General features: G+C 38.6%; 2 protein-coding genes, 1 long non-coding RNA gene and 1 pseudogene across 7 annotated transcripts; 3 read left to right on the top strand and 1 right to left on the bottom strand.

The window, feature by feature from the left end:
• The first annotated feature begins 5,786 nt into the window (after positions 1-5,786).
• On the top strand, positions 5,787-8,974 carry LOC137739041 (protein REVEILLE 1). 4 transcript variants are annotated; one of them, XM_068478515.2, is made up of 6 exons: positions 5,787-6,246; positions 6,567-6,689; positions 6,926-7,037; positions 7,239-7,364; positions 7,473-7,871; positions 7,973-8,974. In XM_068478515.2, exons 4-6 carry the CDS (start codon positions 7,278-7,280, stop codon positions 8,768-8,770), a joined length of 1,284 nt encoding a protein of 427 aa, XP_068334616.2. In that variant the 5' UTR covers positions 5,787-6,246; positions 6,567-6,689; positions 6,926-7,037; positions 7,239-7,277; the 3' UTR covers positions 8,771-8,974. The 4 variants fall into 4 exon arrangements, with proteins under 4 accessions (XP_068334616.2, XP_068334615.2, XP_088556644.1 ...); XM_068478514.2 differs by having other exon boundaries at positions 5,809-6,246; positions 7,239-7,300; XM_088700518.1 differs by having other exon boundaries at positions 5,868-6,246; positions 7,239-7,300; positions 7,976-8,974.
• A 2,579-nt stretch (positions 8,975-11,553) lies between these two features.
• On the top strand, positions 11,554-14,063 carry LOC137739043 (expansin-A13). The gene is made up of 2 exons (XM_068478517.2): positions 11,554-12,300; positions 13,320-14,063. The coding sequence occupies exons 1-2, from the start codon at positions 11,657-11,659 to the stop codon at positions 13,627-13,629; spliced, it is 954 nt and encodes a 317-aa protein (XP_068334618.2). The 5' UTR covers positions 11,554-11,656; the 3' UTR covers positions 13,630-14,063.
• A 1,793-nt stretch (positions 14,064-15,856) lies between these two features.
• Positions 15,857-17,484, bottom strand: LOC137739042 (protein ALTERED XYLOGLUCAN 9 pseudogene; annotated as a pseudogene). The gene has a single exon (XR_015966745.1). The product of XR_015966745.1 is annotated as a protein ALTERED XYLOGLUCAN 9 pseudogene (transcript).
• A 1,298-nt stretch (positions 17,485-18,782) lies between these two features.
• LOC148694530 (uncharacterized) lies at positions 18,783-20,740 on the top strand. The gene is made up of 4 exons (XR_015966178.1): positions 18,783-18,848; positions 18,963-19,053; positions 19,586-19,652; positions 20,537-20,740. It is a non-coding gene; the product is annotated as an uncharacterized LOC148694530 (long non-coding RNA).
• The last annotated feature ends 489 nt before the right edge of the window (positions 20,741-21,229 follow it).

A 21,229-nucleotide genomic window follows, 5' to 3' on the forward strand; every position in this document is an offset into this window, starting at 1 on the left:
CCGAAAGCAGTTGCAAATTCTTAACTCTTCTAAAATCTGTTACAGTGATAAACACACTCTTACGTTACTTAAATAGCGTTATAAATTTATGTTATGTAATATGATTTAACTAATACTATTGTTTTACAACTAATGAAAAATCATGGTTATTCATCCCTTTCGTGCTCAAAGAGGCTATAAGGATTTCACCCTACTCGTGACCACGATCAAGCAGACTCATCAACTCGAAGTATTAAACTCAAGACCTCACATATTTATTAGTTTATTGGAGAGCCACAATCTACGGCTTTCCCACTGGATCACTTGTGAGGTTAACTAATAATATTGTTTAGTTGTAGAGATTTTAAATTTGGCCAAGATGAAGTATTGTATTTATGATATTGTTATAAAATAAATCTTTAATATGATATTAATATGTAAAATCATATGTTATGATCGATGTATTTATAATAGTTAGAAATTATTCTCTTAAGCTTTGGGATCAATGACTTTTGAATTTAATATCAAAATTGAAATTAGTGATGAATCTTTATTCGGTAGACGATGAAGATTGAAGAAAACAGAAGTATGACGGAACTACGATTCTCATTATCTTATGAAGATATAACTTCCGAAACAATTTTGCCACGTCTAAAGTTTTAAGGCTTTTCTTTTGTTTTTCTTTTATTTTGTTTATCGAGGTGTCTTTTCAAAGTTTTGTTTTTTATCTGGGGCTGTGTGATGTATTGGTTGTCAATTTGTCAGATTCAGATATGGTTGTAGAGAAAATGATAAACTCATCTAACTTCATGGTATCTTGGCCCATCTACTTTATTATACACACCCGACGGGATGAGATGACCATGGGGCCCATCAGTTCCCTTCCAAGGCTTCAACGAAGATGGACCCACAAGTGTATTAGGAGGTTTTCGACCAAAAAACTGTATTGGAGGCCCAATTGTTTAGCGGCCCAAGAGTCCAACGCGCACAATTTTTTGTTGTTCTAAAAGTCAAGGCACACACTATTTCCCCAAAGTGATGGGAAAGACATCCTTTCCGATCTTTTTCACCAAAATTATTGGATTAAGTGATTTGAACCCTTTAAATTTTGATTCAATGGCTAAAACAGGAGCCCTTTAAAAGTTATAATAACTTTAACCGTTAGATCAAATTTTAAGGGTCTGGATCACTTGATCCGATGGCCTTGGTAGAAAAGATCCGGAGATGATCTCTTTCCGAAGTTTATATGTTGCTCAACTCTTTTTTTTTTTTTTTTTTTGGAACAAACAGTATTATCTACACTAAAAGAAAAGGGGCAGGCTTAGCCTCACAATGGCCAACAATAATGTGGTTCAAATTTACATTTGTCAAGAGAGAACCAAAGACCTTTCACATACAAGTGAAGAGAAATATCACTAGATCATAGTAATAAGTGGTTATATGCTTCATAACTTAAACACAAATAAATAAATAAAAACTAATGAAAATGGCTTGAAAACTTTGAGTTTTAATGATAATGACAAAATAAAGGATAAAATGAATAGTACCAAGATTGATTTTTTAGTATTAAAACATGGTTTTTCGTTAAAGTGAACAGTACAGTGGGCTTTTCGTTAAAACTCCCTTAAAAAAATGTATTGATTAGAATTTTTCTTTTTGTCTCATGAACGAATTTAATGAAATCAAAAGGTTCAACGCTATTTTAATTTGAGTGATGTTATACTCACCTAGCATCTCTATTTTTCACCCGATTTAGAATAAAGATTTTATTAACAAATTTATTCTTTTAAATGACCATCAAAGACATGTTAATCATCTATGTTTTGCCACATGAATATTAGTTATTAACTCGGGAAAAATAGATAAAATAGAATGAAAAGGACTTGAGTGAAAAATGTCTTGTTCTAATTAATGTTGGTTTCAGTGCTAAAGCTGGACTCTGGATAGTAACCAATCTTAGGAATCCAATTTTTATCTCTGTATCAAGAACTCAATTATGGGATTTTCAGGGTTGGGATTCCTGATTTCGAATGAATCCCGCTTGTTTATTGATTCCTAGAGTGGTGGTAAAAATTCAAATCACTTGGAATGAGTGCAATTTTCATTCATCTCGTTACATTCTCCTTACGTAAACACGTCACTTAGCTATTTAAGGATGAGTTAGAAGTCCTGCTCAAAACTCTTTGTATTCTCATCACATAGTTTTGTTCTTATGATCAAAACTATTCATATTATGAAAGATCTATGGGAAAAAAATTAATCAAAATAAGATTGTTTAGCAAATACATAAATGGTTTATAATACTTTTAATTCATTTGGTACAATAGATTGACTAAACGACCTTATTTTATTTTATTTTATTTTTATTTTTTGCAAAGATAGTTTAGCATATAATATGAACATTTCTGATCATAAAAACAAAACCTTGTAATTCGAACACGAAGAGTTTTGAATTTTTGAGTAGAAGTTCTTAATCATCCTTGAATGAGCGAGCATTGGTCTCTCTTCTTCTATTTTCATCCTCTTTCCTTCGCTCCTTTCATACTTTGCTCGCTGGAGGGTCCTCTTCTTGCTGCGGCTGTTGTTGGACTGCCGTGAGAGCGTGGGTTGGATCAATGGACGCCCAACAGAGGGCCTCAGACTCAAGGGTGAGATCACGAGAACGCATGTCACTGAAGGAGGGTAAGAGTGTTGTGTGTTTTTATACTTGTGTGTGGAAAAGGGCCTTAGCCTCGATTGTTGTCAACTGACTCTTCTCCAAATGATCTTGCTTTCTTAGCATATGTCCCCAATGCTGAAGATCAAGCCTTGAAGGATGCCCTAATCAAAGGTTGGAGGAGGACTGAGGTTGAACATGACTTTAAAATTCATTGCATTAGTCGTTTCGCATCTCATTTGTTGAACTTATTAAAATCAAATAGTAAAGACATATTGCTAAAACATTTACGTCAACAACTGAACTTAACATCATAGAACAAATTGATCAAATAAAAGTGTTTGTTCACACATCTATTTTATTTCTCACACATTCTTGCTAATCTTTAGTTATCGAACTTTTTCGATTCATTCGATTTGACGGTCGAAAATTAAAAAAATATGTATAAAAAAATAAAAATAAATGTGGGAATCACACGAAAATGTGATGAACTAAAATTTTAAAAATTAAGTATTTCAACCAAGGGCTTGGGCCCATGAAAAACCATTTGAGATGCGACTGTAAGTCTGAATCAGAGTGAAACATTCATCTTTCAACAAATTAATATATGGGTGTTTGGAGAATTCACACAAAGAAGGGGATCATCTTCAGATCTCTTACACCAAATCCATAAATTAGGATCTTGAAATTTTAACGGTTAAAGTTATTATAACTTTTAAATGAACCTTTGTTTTTAATTGTTGGATCAAATTTTAAAAGTCTAAATTTATAAATTTAATGAAAGAGATCAGAGAGTATCTCTTGAATTCAACCACATAATGGCCTTTGTGCTAAAAATTGAGCCAAGATCCAATGAGAATGTCAGCTGCTGGGGTGGAAGGCAATGTGAAAAAAAGTTAAGAAAAAGGAGGTCACCAGTTTCAGACATAAAAGCGAATATCTAATCGAAAGATCTTTAGAGTTAGATTCTCTGCCTTCGCACTTCTCATAAACTCATATTTTTTTTCTGTTTATGCGATTGCGGTAAGGTACGTTAATGTTTTATATTAATTTTTTTATAAAGATAATAAAATAAAAAATCATAATAATATAAAATATTACGTGACTTAACCATAACCTAACAAAAAAAAATGAAAGTGAATGAGAAATGAAAAGGGCACAAAATCTGTCTCCAAGATCTTGAGCCTCTTGTTGGAATTATGACTGGAGCATTCCAGTCCTGCGACACCTGGCAACCTCTATTATTACCAAAACACCCTTCTAAAACTTGTGGACAGAAACTATTTACCGGCTTACTATTATTATACCCCATGGGGTGGGGCTCAGCTCAGACACAGAGGCCTAGAAGCATCGTTCGGTTCCTGGACACGTGGCGGCGGACAATGGAACTTTTGGCTGTCAGTGGCGATGACGTGGAGAAAAGCGCAGGAAAGAAAAGAGAAAGTGCACCTGCTGCTCAATCTCCAACTTTCAACCGCACATCCTTTTTTCCTTTTTTTTTTTTTTTTTTTTTTATTTGGGATTTTTTTTTATGTAATCCACAACTCCTGGCCTACCTTTTGTTTCTCTGTCCTCTTGCAAGCTATTTTATGGGAAAGGAATAAAAATTTTATTTGTAATTATAGAATTAAATTTTAATGATCTAAATTTTTAAATTTTATAAATTAAAAAGAAGAGATCTGAAAAAGAAACGCTTCCCTATTTTATAGGCTGCCTGATATTTTAGCTTTTTATCTACACCACAAAATATCATCCGGACTCCGGAGCATTTTTCAATTTGTTTTTGTTTGGGTTCTTGTGCGTGTGGTGACGGAGTGTACTCGCTTCATGCAATTTCACATTTGGAATTAACTTTTTATTTTTATTTTTGATTTTAAAAAATTTCGCTCAGCAGCTTTCGAACTAATATATGTATTTTCTAAAAGAAAGCATGACCGTATTTTTTTTTCAAATGCTCTTAAATTTACAAGCGATATAAAATATTAAAAAGAGGGAGATAATTTGAATCTGAAATACAGTAAATTGAATGAATGCACTTTCAAAACTATAGTTAATTGTCTCTACTCTTAATATTTGACAAATAATGGTTAAATTTGTAAAGAGCTATGTAGTGCTAACGAGATTAGATATTAGTTCAAAAATTGTGACAAACAAAATGAGTCTTGTTCTCTTGATTACTTAGTGACTGAAGATATATTCTTATTGGATTTAATATCAAGAGTTGGGACTAAAAAATTCAACAAATATTTATTTATTCTCCATTTTTAATATCAAATCTTTGAAAGAAGAAAAAGTTATTTCACTCAGACATGTAAGAAGTTATTATGTTGCGCTCCAAGCTTAGTATGACAAAACAACTATGGGGTTGAGACATATTTTCTTGAATACAAGAAAGTTGTAATTAATAAATTATCTTCATAATAGTGTAGAATATCACTTTTAGTAAATAAATAAAATAGAAGAAGAAGAAGATTTGGAAATTCTCTTTCTCCAAATTATCCAACTTTTGGAGATAGAAGTGAGTTGGTTGATGAAGAACGTGATGTGTGAGCCATTCAAGCACGACTACGCTCTTGTAATGATTTTCGTTGCGAGTACAGCTTTTGCGAATATTTAGCCAATTTCGACCGAATTTTCATCACAAGCGGCGCCCAAGAGGGGGGTGGGACAAGACAGACGTCCGCCACGCGTCGATGGCCTCCTTGGTCGTGAGCCACATGATTCCATCCAATTCTCAACCTTTCTATTTTCTCACAAAACAAAAAATAATAAAAGAAGTCCATGGAAAATTCATGTGGTAAAATCCGTTAAAATATATAATTTAAATAGAAAATTTAGTTACCTTTGAATGATTAACAATAGCGTCAATAAATTTTTTACGATTGGGGCTATTTTTTAAATAGTAATGCTAGAAGGATTAATTAGTAAATTAATTTTGTAAATTAAATGACATAGAAGTTATAAGTGAATTATTACTTAAATATTAATAAACATACTTATTTTTCTTTAATAACATATTATTTAGTTTATAAATTTAATTTACAAATTTAATTTTTCTAAAATTATTATTTTCCAAGTACTCTTTCAGCACGGGATCATGTATCCAGTTCATCAAGGAAAAAAACAAAAAAAAACAACGGCCACAAACCCTACACCTATTCAACACTCTCTGTCTCTTCCTCATTTGCTTTTCTCTCTCCTCCTTATTTGCTTTCTTCTTCATTTTTTCTATACTTTTTTATTCACTTGGGTTTTTGCTATTTCTGGCATCCAAGTGAAACCCAGTTTCTTGTTTTTTTTTCGGAAGCAAGAAATCGACTCCAATTTTGGAGGACCGGAGAGCTGAAAGCAAATACGGAGGGGTTGAGATTGGGACAGTGATAAGAAAATGGGTCGGGGAGCGTACAGCACCGGTTGGTTGAATCGAAAGAGTGTAAATTTATGATTATTTTCTTGCTGTATGAGCGTGGGGAAGACAGAGACAAGGATTTGCTGCGGTTCTTACAAGCCGAAGGGGTGAGGAGAAACGGTGTCGTAACGGGGAGAGCTGAGGAAGAGGTCAACTTTGCTTGGTGGGTGGATTAATGGGATCTTCAGACATGGCTGCTCAAGTATGCATCCACAAATTACTTAACTTATCTTATAATATAACCTGCATACTCTGTTTTATTGAATTTTTTTATGGATCACTGAAAATTTCATTTCTGTTGTGATTTACTTTTTTTATTTATTTATTACAAACGATTTATAAACTTTTTTAAATGACTCTTGATACTTTCTACTTTATGAATTTATTTGAATTTGGACAATTTCTGGTATTTCTTTGAAGGGGAGGATGAATTGAAAGAACCCTTTTTCTGATTCTGTACAATTCTTTAAAAAGTTAGAAAATTTAGTGTTAGATTTTTAATTTTGTATTGTTGTTATGTAGGAGCAATTTGGTAGTGGTGGATCAAATGGTGTTGATTCAGCTGGCACTGGGATCTCACCGAGTGCTTGTGGGGTCCAGTTTAAGGATGATCAGTTCTCTAGTGGAAACGACTTTACTCCCAAGGTTTCAATCTTTTGCATTCTAATAATTTCAATTTTACTTTGTTCATTTACTTTTTGACAAAGCGATATTCTAGACTACTCGAATCTAATCTACGGGGAGGGAGATTCAAACTCGCGCGAGGGCTAACAAACCGGTCTAACGACCCACATCTGCATTTTATTTTGTTGATCAAAATTATGATTAATTGTTGTAACGTGCAACCTTCGTTCACCTGCCCTCCGTTTCGATTTTATCAGGTGAGAAAACCGTACACAATCAAGAAAGAGAGAGAGAGGTGGACAGAGGAAGAGCATAAGAAGTTCCTTGAAGCTTTAAAGCTCTACGGTCGAGCCTGGCGAAAGATAGAAGGTAAGTTTTGCATTAAAAGCATAAAAAAGCAGCATATTGATTTGTTTAGAGTTGCTGTAATGGTATCTCAGATGTAAAAAGCTGGCTGAGATTGCACCTCACATGCTTGTTTGAACAGATTCGATTTCTGATTTTAAAGCTTAAGATGTTAAATAATAGCATCCGTCTTACGTTTACTGAAATATTCTGTTCGAATGACAGAGCATATTGGCACGAAGACTGCGGTTCAGATTCGAAGCCATGCTCAAAAATTCTTTTCTAAGGTTGACCAGTCTTATTTCAGTACCCCCATTTTCAACCATAATATCTATATCCCCATCTGTTAATGTAAGTTAAACTTTATTGAATCAAGGCATGTAAACCATTCGGGGAGGAGGGTTCATGCTTTCTTGCTTGATGTTTTGTTCTGACTCCTGAAGTCTTTCTTTCTTGTAGGTTGCTCGTTACCCGAATGGTGGAAATGCAACCTCGGAAGAGCCTATTGACATCCCTCCTGCGCGACCAAAAAAGAAGCCAATGCGTCCTTATCCCCGAAAACTTGTACACCCTCTTGATAAAGAGACCTCAATTGGAGAGCAGCCAACAAGGTCCCCGTCTCCAAATTTATCTGTTTCGGAGCAAGAAAACCAATCTCCCACATCAGTATTATCAGTTATTGGTTCAGATGCACTGGGTTCAACTGATTCAAATACACCCAGTGATGGTTTATCCCCCGATTCATCTGCTGCTGGTGTCAATAGTGAGAACTTAATTCATTCTGAGCCCAACCCATTACTTGAGGAAAGCGGATCTCCAATAAACAATTGTTCACTTCCTAACAAGCAATTAACAATGGTATATGCTTGTTCTTTGGCATATCTTTCAAATTTTCAAAAAGAATAAGCCTTTTATTTGATATTGATACTCTACTGGTTGTGTGTGCTGATTATATCCAGAAGCTCGAGTTATTTCCCACGGATGATGTTGATGCTAGTGGAGGTTCAGCCAAGGAGGCATTTGCCCGAAGCCTTAAGCTCTTCGGAAGGACTGTATTAGTCACAGACTCCCACAGACCGTCTTCTCGAGCTGCAGGAACTTCTCAATCACTGCCTTCTGATGTGCAGGAGGAGAAACCTGTACAGACATCATTACCATTTAACTTTATGGATATGGAATCTGCATCCGGGAATGTAGAACATGTTTGGGATAATTTTCCCTATGGAGGACATCAAGGCATCTACATCATGCAATTTCAGAATCAAAACTCAGATGCAGTAGAATCTGGTACTAATGCTTATCCTGTACCGTGGTGGACCGTTTGTCCGCCTTTTATTCCATTCCATAAGCAGCAGCAGCAGCCAGTGAATGAACATGTTGATTCTAAGAAAGTTGATGGGGAAGGTTCTTGTACCGGTTCAGATGCCGGATCAGCCAGTGATGAGGAAAATCGTGACAAAGACGATGAGACGCAGGGCGATCATTATCAACAGGTTTCTGATAAAGACGGAGAGCCAAACTCAGTTCTTCAGTTTAAGGCGAGCGCAAACTCAGCCTTCTCGAAAATAAGAGCAAGCTCTGGAAAGTATAGAAAAGGATTTGTACCGTATAAAAGGTGTATGGCCGAGAGAGATGCCAAGTCCTCCACAGTGGCAACTGAAGACGGGGATGGGAAGAGAATCTGCCTTTCGTTATGGCGTCCTCCTGTGTTAGTCAAGACTCAAGAGGCCCTGCCCTTATTTCACAGAACAAGTTAGGAACTTGGTCGGGTACCGTAACCGTATAGTTGAAGACGAATAGTTGAAGAGGACGTTTATCATTTTTGAGCTGCTGGTACTACAGCCTTCGTATTGTTACTTCTATTTTTTTACTTGTTTGTAACTGTGAGTTTCTTACTTATAGACTCGGTACTGTTAATGTTAACACTAATGAGCACAAAGTGAACAAACAATTGTTCTCCATGTTTGTGTGGACAAGCCTTTGATGATGATCCTGGGATGCTGCAACACCATATTTTCGCCATACTAATTGGGGCATTGGTAAACAAATGAACTGATGGGCTTGGACTTCTAGCCTACTCAAGTGGCAACACTCACTGGGCAAGACCCAACACTTTAAATGGCGCTCGGGTCGTGTTCTGATATACCCGATATCTTAACAGATTGTGTTGTGTTTGTGTTATCTACATGTCTACATGACAATATCCAATATTTTAACGGATTGTGTTGTGTCAACCCCTTTAAAATCAATGGGTAATATGACTTGAATTGTTAATTTAATGGGTAATATGACTCAACTCATTTTACCCGTTAAAAAAAATATATTTTATTTCGATAAATAAACATCATACTAAATTATTAAACATGCTATATCGACATACCACATTATCACATAAATATTATTTCAAAACATAAAGATGAAATAAGCCCATGATTATGATAGTGGCTTGGACGACAAAATGAGACATAGAGATGGCGATGGGAAAGAAAGAGCGAGCGTCGACATAGAGAGAAGACAAATGGAGTCGAGTCGGTACTGAGAGTCTGGGAAAGACATAGAGTAAAAGGGTATTAGAATCCAACGGTAAGAATTTAATCTCACTTATATGAGATTAGATCCTATGCTATTGTGGTTGGTTTTTTTAGTAGTTCAAAATTATCAAACTAACATTTTTCTTAACGGGTTACCTGCAGGTAAATTTATTCCGATTTATTATTTAATGAATGATCTGATAACAATTCTGTTAGTTAACGTGTTGATCGAAAATTTGTTATCTTGTTTTATTTCATTTCGGATTAAAATAAGTTAGGGCAATAAATTGTCAAGTATCATCTCAAAATCAAATGTCTAATTAACTTAGACAAGCTAGCTAATAACTCTTAAATCAGTCAATTACGGACGTCACGTTTGCTTTAATGAATCATCTTCGACCATGAGAATGTAATCAGTCGTAAACCAAGTAATTCGAGCGGTTGGATTTATGCGAGAGCACTTGGCTCATACCATGCCACAAGGTTTAACCGGCCTTTTCTCTTTCTTGGTTCTAGTGTCGGTTTTGTGTTTGAAAACCTGTGTCATTACACATCCCTGGGGCTCTCTAAAAAGCAGGTCAGTGGCCCTTCTTGCGCCCTTTTGAGTCTTAAATCATTTTGAGTCACTCACACGAACGAGGATTATCTCCGGATTTTCTTTGTGAACATTCTGAAAATTTTTAAATTGTGTTCATTTATTATATATCGTACGGTTATAAATTTTTTTAAAAACTTTTATTTAAAAATAAATATGAATGGTATCTAATGAAAACTAACCGCGCTATATACGATGAACAGACAAGATTTGAGGATCTTCAAGATCCTCATAAAAAGAATCCGAAGAGGATCCTCATTCCTCACACACCAAGTGGGTTTGGGCTCGTCCGGGTTCAATGAGTCTGATTTTTATTTATTATTTTTATTTTTAGAGCACATCTATATTTTTACACTAAGGAGATGAGGAGTTCGGTTAAACCACACAAATAACAGTCTAATTTGATATCGAATTCACCATCTACGAGATTCGAACAAAAAACCTCTCACTTTCCAAGTGAAGAGTCCGGAATTATTTCGAAGCTCATTTTAAGCACCGTGACAATTAATTAAGCTATTTAATTAAATTTCAATCCCTATCCCAATTAGTCACATTACTTATTTCAATAGGGGTGTGATATTAACACACCACTTTTTACTTTTCAAACACTTTTTTAATTTTTAACTGTTAGATTGGATAAATTGAAAAATATCAACATATATAAATTAACAAGAAATGTGTAAGTAATAAAAAATGGTGCGTAGATAGCACATCCCATTTCAATATCGTATAACGAACATAACGAAGGAGAAAGCTCGACTACAATCGGAAAGGAGAAGACTCGTTCGTATTGATGATAGAATACATGGAATACTACGTTAATGGCATTTCTTTTCATGTAAAAATGATATTTTAAATTTGGACTAGCAAATCACTAAGTACTACAGTCTTGTAATATTTTTTTTCATTATTAAGTAAGAGATCTTAGATTCGATTATAGCTAAAAGCGAATTTGAACCACATTATTGCTAGCTTATTATGAGGCTTAACTAACTCCCCCACCCCTTAGTGTAAATAATATTGTTTGTTAAAAAAAAAAAATTGGACTAACAATAATGTTGTTCAAATTGTCTATTTTAATATCAAAATGAGATTTTTATTTTCTTTTTGTTTTTTTTTAAAAGGGGACAACTAGTGACAAACCACGATTATCTACCATTTCAAGAGTCGGGAAGACTCACAGAGGCATTTCAGCCTTCCTTGACCATAAATCTGGCTTCCATACCATCAACGAATTTCAAACCTGAGATCTTCAATTTTTTATTTGAAAAAAACCTTATAATCCATCTTTTACCACTAGACCACCTGTCCGTGATTATCAAAATGAGATTTTAAGTTGAACTCTCACAAATTACTAATTTGATATCAGATTGTCTATTATAATATCATTGCATTAGAAAATTGATTAATAATTAAGACAATTAGAAGACAATTAGTGGTGCGGGCCGCAACGTGAGTGACAGCGTCCGTCCCATGAGCCTAAAAAGCGAAAAACACCATTTAAATAAATAAATAAAATGCAAAATGTTTTCTCTTTCCGTCTTCACCTGTACTCTGTCTCTCTGGATCGATCTCTCACTCACTCATTCACACTAATCCTTCCTCGAACGAGAAAGCAAATTAATAACGCCGACGACAAAAAGCCGACGGCGTTTAAACAAAGAACGGCGGAAATGTCGCCGCCAGCTCTCGCCCTGCTCCTCCTCCTCCCACTCGCGCTCGCCTCCACCGCCCTCTCCCACTTCCACTCCTCCTCCTCCTTCCCCACCGCCTCCCCCTCCCTCTACGACTGGACCTCCGCACGTGCCACCTACTACGCCGCCGCCGACCCCCGCGACAAGGTTGGGGGCGCGTGCGGGTACGGCGACCTCGAGAAGGCCGGGTATGGGCTGGCGACGGTGGGGCTGAGCGAGGCGCTGTTCGAGCGGGGCCAGATCTGCGGCGCGTGCTTCGAGGTCCGGTGCGTGGAGGACATGCGGTGGTGCATTCCTGGGACGTCGATTATCGTGACGGCGACCAACTTCTGCCCGCCGAATTACGGGTTCACGGCGGAAGGCGGGGGCCACTGCAACGCGCCGAACAAGCATTTGGTGCTTCCCATCGAGGCGTTTGAGAAGATCGCTATTTGGAAGGCTGGCAATATGCCCGTCCAGTATCGTAGGTTGGTCATTGGACTTCCAATTTTGTTGCCCTCTACTTTACTCTTTCCTATCTTCATTTTCCTTTTATACCTTCTTTCTCTGCTTAAAATATAATTTTGTTGTCTTAAATGTGAATTATTATTGAAAATGATGTATGTGTAAACACGAAAATTCCTGCAACGAATAACAGAAGAGCACGTGAACAACGCAATTTCGATGTCTACAGTATTGAAAATGTTACCATTAATATTGTTGTCTAATGGGATTGTGTCCTGGGTTCAAACCCTTCACGTCGCCTAATGTAGCTAAGAATAGGAATATCGCTTGTGATAAACTGCTGTAGATAGAGGAATTCCTTCGAAAAGGTGGTCTGGTATTTGACCAAGATCTTTCAATATATAGGCTTTAGAGATCGATTTTCAATGCTTAGTATGGCGTATGGTAGTTGCAATTTGGTAAGTGATTTTGCTTAATTACTAATAAATTGAGGTTGCTCAGAAAAGCTGTGAGAGTGCGGCTGTGCAAGACAGCATTTTAGGGTCGAATTTGAAGATGTATGGGGTGTGTTAATTGCAAGTTTGGAATTAGCTTATAGGATACCAAGGTGGTTTTAGTCAAATAAGAACCTGAGCTGAGTACGGCAATCTTAATGGAATATAAAGGTCAAAGAAGGTTTTCTGGTTGCATATTTGATGGAACAGTGTTTGATTTTCAAGATTCACACACACCATGTCAGAAATTGGTGGCACCTTGGCATATGCTGAGGCATGGGAGCTCACTCACCAGTCACCACACAAATGAGGCATCTCTCCTCATATTTTCAAGAAAATGAGAAAACATTGTCCAGAGTTTCATTTTTTTGAACTATGAAAATGTTAGTCTGGAGTGCAAAATCCCCTTTTTGTGGTTTTTTCTAATGGAAAAGAAAGAATAATACGTAAGACATCACGACAAAATAAGATGTGTTTAACAGCATCCCGATGCCTACTGTCATCCTGATATATTTTCCTCTTATTTTTGTTCATTGTGCTTGAAACAGGATCAAGTGTAGAAAGGAAGGAGGAATTCGTTTCACCATAGATGGTTCTAATATCTTTATCTCAGTGCTCATCAGCAACGTTGCTGGTGCTGGAGACATTGTTGCGGTGAAGATCAAGGGTTCAAGAACCGGCTGGCTTCCAATGGGACGGAATTGGGGCCAAAACTGGCATGCAAGCGCCGATTTACTGAACCAACCTCTTTCTTTCGAGGTCACAAGCAGCGATGGGCGCACAGTTACATCTTACAACGTTGCTCCCAAGGCTTGGAACTTTGGGCAGACTTTTGAAGGGAAGCAGTTTGATTCTTAAAAGCACTGTTTCAACGAAATAGTGCAAGAGAGACCAGTTTTGTATATCTTCCCTTTTTGTTGCTTGTTCTATTTTTCTTTTGGTAATGAAGTACAGTTAGATTGCGGATGATGTTGTTGTACAAAGACCTATGCCGAAGCTTAACTATTAAAGGGACCCGGAATGTAAACTGATATTGAGGTACAGGTTGCGGAGTATGCTGGTGCCTCAGGGGTGCACGGTGGTAGAATCGCAAGGGATTGAGATAGAACTGCTCTGTTGCCACGGTAGCTGGGGGGGTCTCTGGAGCTGCACAGCGGTCTGATGATGAGAGGGTGTAATGGCGGAGTGTAGTTTGTAAGTACTGATAAATTGCTTGGTTCTGCTTCTGGGGTGGTGGTTGTGTTGATTGAAAGTTCCTGATTGGATATCAAATTTATTGCTTCTTTAGGTTACATATAGTTTTGTTTGGCATGTTTGCAATTGTGCTTGCTGCTCACAATGGAGAGCGATAAATTTCCGTTACTGATTATCATGTCTTTCACCACATCGTGCGGTATTCGCACAAAAGTCCCGATAACTCCCACAAGCCTAACGATATGTTTACTAACCTGGAATGGGAGTGGTGCGGAGAGGAGTCATTCCCATTTCAGAAAGAGAAAAGCAAATTCCATCAACTGCACAACTTAAGTTGCATCAAACGTGTGCACAGCTGCATGGCAAAACAACCATTACACTAAACTGCTACATAACCATACTTTACTAAACTGTTCAGCCAGATTTGACCATCATATTCAGTACTGTAGCACATACGATACATGGTACGTGCAAACCAAGAAACACCACGAAATTTGCTAGGCAAAAACACAATGATGTAGGACAAGCAACCATAGCGAAAAGGTAGAGAACACTAGCATCAGACTAGCGGGGATTCTAGGAATCGCACCTACAGTTAGATTGCACCACAATCCTTGAGAGAAGCTTATACTTGCTAGAGATAAGAGTTCGTAATGAACCTAGGGTTCTATGACTTTTGGACTCCTCAATCATAACACACTTTACTTCATGGTTTTCACATTTCAATAAAGCATAGAAGACTGATAACAACTATGAGTTCTAGGCTTCCCTTACAATGAAAACATAAATGAAAGTTATAAACAGTGTCACGTACAGCACGATAAAAGCCATAAAAAAAACTTTTTGGGAGTTGCTGTGTAGCTGTAGTACAGACCACATGAAACAACATCCCATGATTGATCCCACAGCATATTCAAAGGTTTGGGCACCCTCTTCTGCGTCTCCTGGCATTCCCCAAAATCCCAATTCCAAAATACAAACCATTGGGTAGGAACCTTGAAACACCACTGCATATTAAGAGCAAATACGGAGCTAGTACCTTCCATTACAACCCGCTTGTTAACTGTCCTTGCATAATCAGGGTTCTACGGCAAGCCAGAAAACTTTAATTTCTTTGATACCTAATCATTTATTACTGTTTTCCCTCGTCAGTTTAAAGAATACGACCCTAAATACAAACATCTTTGGATTAACCCTCCCCGACCCATTCTCAATCCCAGAAAAACGTCGAGTCCATCAACAAGGTTTCGATCCAAAAATTTATTCTTCTGAATGGATAGTTTCTCCCCATTTGTCTTCTCTTCCTCTTTGTATCTCATTACTAAAAAAGCCAAGGAACTGTATTTGAATTCAGCTTCCAGACAGGATGAACTTAAAGCCAAGACTATTTTACTATCTTCACAAGCATCATCCTTCAAACAGAAATTAATGACGTTTTCCCATCCGATAAATATACAAGTTCCAAGTATACGTTCATACCTGGAGGCAAACAATATGATGCCAATGCAGCCAGCTTGGTCACGTTGTAGTATTTTGGAAGGTGTCACTAGTATTCTATACATAGCAAGGTTATACTTGTTTAGCTCTCATCTACAATTTCCTAATGAGAACACAATTTATGAGTCAACTTTAACAACTTTTCCTAAAGAGAGCAGCTACTTTTATGGATACTTAGTCCATAAACCTTAAAAACAGGTAAAAGCTGCAAGCTTCATGTGCACTGGATTTCTTACGAACGAAAACAGAACATAACTTCAAAAAACATGGTGCAAAACCATAAAACTCGCTGCGGAGTTAAAGCTAGCAAAGAAAGCACGACAGAATTGAAACAAAAAAACTTTTCGTGTCTGCTGTGATCTACGAAAGTGTGAAAAAAAAAAGGGACATGTACTTTCTATCCAGGAAGCTCTTTGTGAATTGCCTTGAGTATAGACTACACAATACAAGTAAGTATATTCAATATTCAGATTAATGCAAATCAGATACAAATGAATTTCAATCTCAACTGCTATCTCACATAAACTATACCGAGTTTTCCGAGGCCAAGAGAGAAACCTGGCAGAAACCGAAGATGCAAGATAAGAGGAGGAAGCAAAGGAGCCAACCAACCTCTCAGACGAATCAAAAGCTCACTCCATATGAAATCGAACCAGCGAGCCGGAGCAGGACATATACCAAGAGAAAACAAAAAGAATCAAATCAAAGCTTCTGGTGAGACTCGATGAGCAATGCATTTAGCATGATGTGCAGCACTGCTTCGTAAACACGCATATCATAATGCATTCCATCAACCGTACATCTAACCCCGCAATTCCAACTCAGGGACTCAATGTCCAGTAACCAAAGCGGACCGCCCGACTTCCGCAAAAGCTTACTCTTTTGAAGCTCCTTATCGTACTCACCCCGCATTACATCAGTCATCTTCTCCCTCTTCTCCTCCGTATTCAACATCGAGTTTATCAACGTGGGCATGCCAACCCAGAACAAGTGTGGCGTCCGGGCCGAACCAGAGCCTGAAGCCGAGATGGTTTCCGGCTTTTCAGAGCCAGTCTCCGGCGAAACTGGCAACAAGGACGCCGCAGATCTCCTGAGTGATTGCAGTTGAACACGGAAATCTGAAGCGTTGGTGAAGTGCAGCATGTGCCATAGCCCAGAACCCATCACCAACACATCCGGGAAGTTCCGATTTCGCTTGAACTTCGACACCAGATTGGTCAAATTCACAGTATAAGGAGCCCAGATGAAATCCAATCGCATCCCAATCTCGCCCACCACAATCTGATAATCACTGTGCCTCTTGAACAGATCCTTGTTAACCTTCTCCAGCGGCCCAGAATCCAGAACCAGGCTGAGCAGCGAAAGCGCCACCAGCCTCGCCTGAGAGTCTCCGGCCACCACGACCCAGGAGCCGTTGAGCAGATCGGAGGCGTCGAAACGACCCAGCTTCTGAAATCCACATGCAGAAACGGCGAAGGAAGAAGGCCAAGCCCAGGACTTGTCGTAATTGACGGTGTTGTTGTCGAGGGCGTTGAAATTGGGGGAAGGGGTAACCTCCCAAACAACGTCGTGGAGGTGGGAGAGGCAAGAGTCGCGGCGGTTCTCGAAGACGACGACGGAGGAGACGGTGGTGACGAAGTCGTTGACGGAGGGGAAGTAAGGGGTGAGGTGGACGCCGATGGCGAGAGTGATGAAGAGAGCGCCGCTGAAGAAAAGCATCTTTTTGCGGCTGAGATGGTATCCGGCCATGGCCATTGGGACCAAAACGACGACGCACGCAGCCAGCAACCCGAATGGCACAGCTCCTATCATGCTCGTGTTACTCTTCTCATCATATCAAACATCTGCTCGGACAAGAAAGTATTTGAATTTTCAGTGCGTTGCGAATAAATCAAATATTGTATTTCTGTACAAAATTGACTGTATTTTCATTGACCGACTGTGAAAGGAATGTTCCAACGACGACAAAACAGAGGAAGGAGGAGGAGGAAGTGGAGGCGGGGGCGGGGGCGGAAGAGGAGAGTGGGTGTTGGGTGTGGTCAACTTTGTTTTGATAACATCCACTCACATTAGCGGAGCCCAATAACAAAGCAAAATGCAGGCTAAGCCCAATAAAGTTATAAACTATAGTTTATGACAATAGAGCCCATATAAACCGACATGGGGATGAATTAGACAGATAATGTATGCCAAGAAAAAAAAAAAAACAAAAAAAAAACCTCGAACGCAAAACTGTATGGTCCTTGTGCCGCTACCTTCCATCGCAAAATGGGCAGTGGTTTCTTCAGCATCAAAGTTTCGTTCCACTAACTCTTTGGGTGGCGACTATCGGACCAGGCTTGTGGTGTTCATCATGAAGGCTAGGGCGTGGTTGCCTCGTTTTTATGGTGGCTTCAACATGCATCCTTCATATGGGATTTTTTTTGTCTTTTCACATGTCCAAACCATCTTAACTGATTTTCTCTCATCTTGTTTTGGTGCCTATCTACAAGAATAATGACGATGTACAAAACTGCATGAATTATAGGCAATGGCAGAGCCATAAATTTTGCTTAGGAGGGGCATTTGAGACACATAAAAGAAATTAGATTAAATATAGCAATATAATTACTTTGAGAAAATTTAAATTTTTTTTTATTGGCACATAAAATTTATCAAACAAGAGTAATGGGGTTTTAAATTATTATGAAACATTTGGGATGATTATATTATAAGAACAACACTTATTTACGAGCATCAATAAAAAAAAAACAAAAAAGAAAATTCAAACAAAAATTTAAGGTCATAATTCAAAACTATCACCATGAGATTTTACTTTCAACATAATTGGATTTTCCTCTGATTTGAAATTAGTTGTTATATATTGTAAACCAAAAACCTAACTATAAGTTTAGTTTAAACTAAAAAAATCAAAAGGTTGTTGATGTCAATGAGTTTCGAACCCATGGGATGATGGGATTGTCAAAATACACTATATATATTTAAAATTTCAGGATAGGCCTAGGCCTAGCCTGGCCTCCATGTGGCTCCGTCTGTAACATCCCGTCCCGGGATTTATAGAAACGTACATTGAATTTACGATTTTACCCCTAGATCGTTTTTGTCACGTTATTAGTTGTTGGTGTGGTGTGGAATGTATTGGATTACACCCACACACACACACACTTTAACTTTCCGGGATTCCCTCCCTCATTCCCTCACTCTGTCTCTTTCTTTTTCTCTCACTCTCTCTCTCCCTCCCCGAGCTCCATTATTCCTCTTCTTCTTCTTCTCTTCTCAACACACGGACCATACACACAAAACCTACTCAAACCTACACCAATTAAGAAACCAAGACCACCATCGTGTTCGTGGAGCTGAGAGGAGTTCAAAGGTGCCATTTTCAGGTAAGAATATAGATGTTTTCACGTCGTTTCAACGAGGTCCGATTATTGCACTGTTCATGCAAACCTAATCTAGCTTGTTTTAGGAGATTCTAAGCTTGTAGATGTGTTTGTGAGGTCCCAAGGAGCCTCGGAGTAGTTCGTTGGGTGAATTTGGACGTCACGATCGTCCTGTGCAAAGTTGGCCGAGTTTTGACCTTGAAGACAGGTGAGATTCTTTAATTTTTAGGCCTTAAAACTAGTCTAACGTTGTTCTACTAGTCCTAGGCTTCATTTTGGTATAAAGAACGTGAAATTTGGTTGAAAAACGAAGGAGAAAACAAGGTTTGAAAAATTCCCAGTTTTCCGGCGCCGTCGCCGGCGCCGGAGGTTCGCCGGAGAAGACAGGGGAATATTCCGTTAAGTCTAACGGAATATTCCTAACGGCAGTGGACGAAATCTGGTTAGATTTGACGGAATATTCCGTCAGTTAACGGAATATTCCTGACGGCGTCTGTTGACACCGTCAGTGTGCAGTGCACGTGGGCCGCGCGTGGGGGCGCGTAGGTCCGTGCGTGTTCAGGCGCGTGGGGGCGCGTGCGTGGTCCAAAAATTTTTCTAAAAATATGTGTGTGATCCTGAGGTTGTGTAGGTCACGTTGGTATATTCAATTGTCCAATTTGAGCAATGTATGAGAAGTTATTACGAGAAGTTGCTTAGGTGCTTTTAAATTAACGTTTTCGTAACTTTGTCGCGTTTAGGTGATTCGTATTCCGAGGACGAGCGTACACACTCGAGGCAGGGGGGCTACGACCCTTCTAATTACCAGTGAGTGGGCTTTTGTTTTCCGTATATACCTATATACATATTAATTCCCAGAAATTAAATAGAAAAGGTTATATGTTTTATGCCATGCATCATTTGAATATTGTTTACGCATCATCGCATGTATTAGTATTGGCATACATATATATAAATGTGTATTTAGTGCTGTGGACGCACAGGTAAGTGCCAGGTAAGCGGTATTCATGTGGTTATGCATTCCTGTTTATTATGCAATAGTAGTTTGAAATGCTTAGAGAGCTCATAATCTGCACCCCCGGTGTTAGTGCTCCCGCCCAGGGCCAGGGCACAGCCTTCACGTGTATGTTCACCAGCACCGCATGCTCGCCTTGGATCCAAGATAGGTGCAAGCCTGTCGTACAGACCACAATAGGTGGTTCCGACTTGTAGGTGACCCGCGATTTATCGCACAGCTTCACGTGATCGTAGCACTAGAGTATACATATATATATATATTACACCCAGCCTGTCGTACAGACCACGTTAGGTGGTTCCGACTTGTGTGCAGATTCAGTTATCGAGTTGAGAGTGGAGCTCTAGATGCAGCCGTACAGGTCACGTTAGGTGACTCCCGGCTGCTAGATTATATGTTGTTGATGTGATTTACGCTTGAGCATTTATACTGGATTATAAGACTCTGTTGTGGCATATTCTTGAGCATGAATGGCATATTGTGAGCATGAATGGCATATTGTGAGCATGAATGGCATATCATGGAGCATGATTGACATATCTATACATATGTATATATGTTCATTTTCTGGGAAGTATACAGGTTTTACGGCGAGGGGTTAGAATGTATTTTGCTAAAGAGTTTTCAAAGAACTTTGTTTTTGCCCACTCACGCTTTTGTTTTTGCGCCCCTCCAGGTTCTAGTGGTCTAGCAAGTTCGGTGGTTTATCCCAGAGGGCGTCCCGGCATTTCTGACAGACACTCACCATTGTAGGGTCACCTTTGGGTGTAAATATGTCGTATCTTTTCCTTTTGGACTGTTGTAGACTTGCTCTGAATTGTGTCTCACATACACTAGTACTTTGTATGCTTTTAGGTTTTTAATTATTCGTACTTTTATATTACCTTCTCATTAGCTTCCGCACGCGCACATGGTTACGTCACCTTCGCGTGACGGCCAGCACGCCCTGATCTCGGTCGGGGTGTGTCACCGTCCCTGACTGTAGGGGTATTAAGTTAATAAGCCATACAATGAAGCTTTGGGAGAGAGTAACTGAGCATAGACTGAGGCAAGAGACACGGGTCTTGGACAATCAATTAGGGTTCATGCCAAGACGCTCAACCATGGAGGTAATCTATCTCGTACGAAGATTTATGGAAAGATATAGAGATATGAAAAAGGATTTGCACATGGTATTTAAAGATTTGGAAAAAAAAATGTATGATAGGGTCCCAAGAGACATTCTTTGCGGATTTTAAAGAAGAAATGAGTACGAGTAGCATATATCCAAGTTATAAAGGATATGTATGATGGAACAAAGACTGTAGTAAGAACTCACGAAGGACAAACCAAAAACTTTCCCATAACTATAGGGTTACATCAAGGCTCA

The sequence above is a fragment of the Pyrus communis genome, chromosome 9 (genome assembly GCF_041283825.1).
Source record: "Pyrus communis isolate YQ-2024b chromosome 9, ASM4128382v1, whole genome shotgun sequence".
Lineage (NCBI taxonomy): Eukaryota > Viridiplantae > Streptophyta > Magnoliopsida > Rosales > Rosaceae > Pyrus > Pyrus communis.

Coding starts and splice junctions, on each gene's coding strand:
- LOC137739043 (XM_068478517.2), top strand. CDS start 11,657: ATGCAAAATGTTTTCTCTTTCCGTCTTCACCTGTACTCTGTCTCTCTG. Junction 12,301..13,319: donor ATGCCCGTCCAGTATCGTAG/GTTGGTCATTGG, acceptor TGCTTGAAACAG/GATCAAGTGTAGAAAGGAAG.
- LOC137739041 (XM_068478514.2), top strand. CDS start 6,220: ATGGGATCTTCAGACATGGCTGCTCAA. Junction 7,301..7,472: donor CTCAAAAATTCTTTTCTAAG/GTTGACCAGTCT, acceptor TCTTTCTTGTAG/GTTGCTCGTTACCCGAATGG. Junction 7,872..7,972: donor CTAACAAGCAATTAACAATG/GTATATGCTTGT, acceptor GATTATATCCAG/AAGCTCGAGTTATTTCCCAC.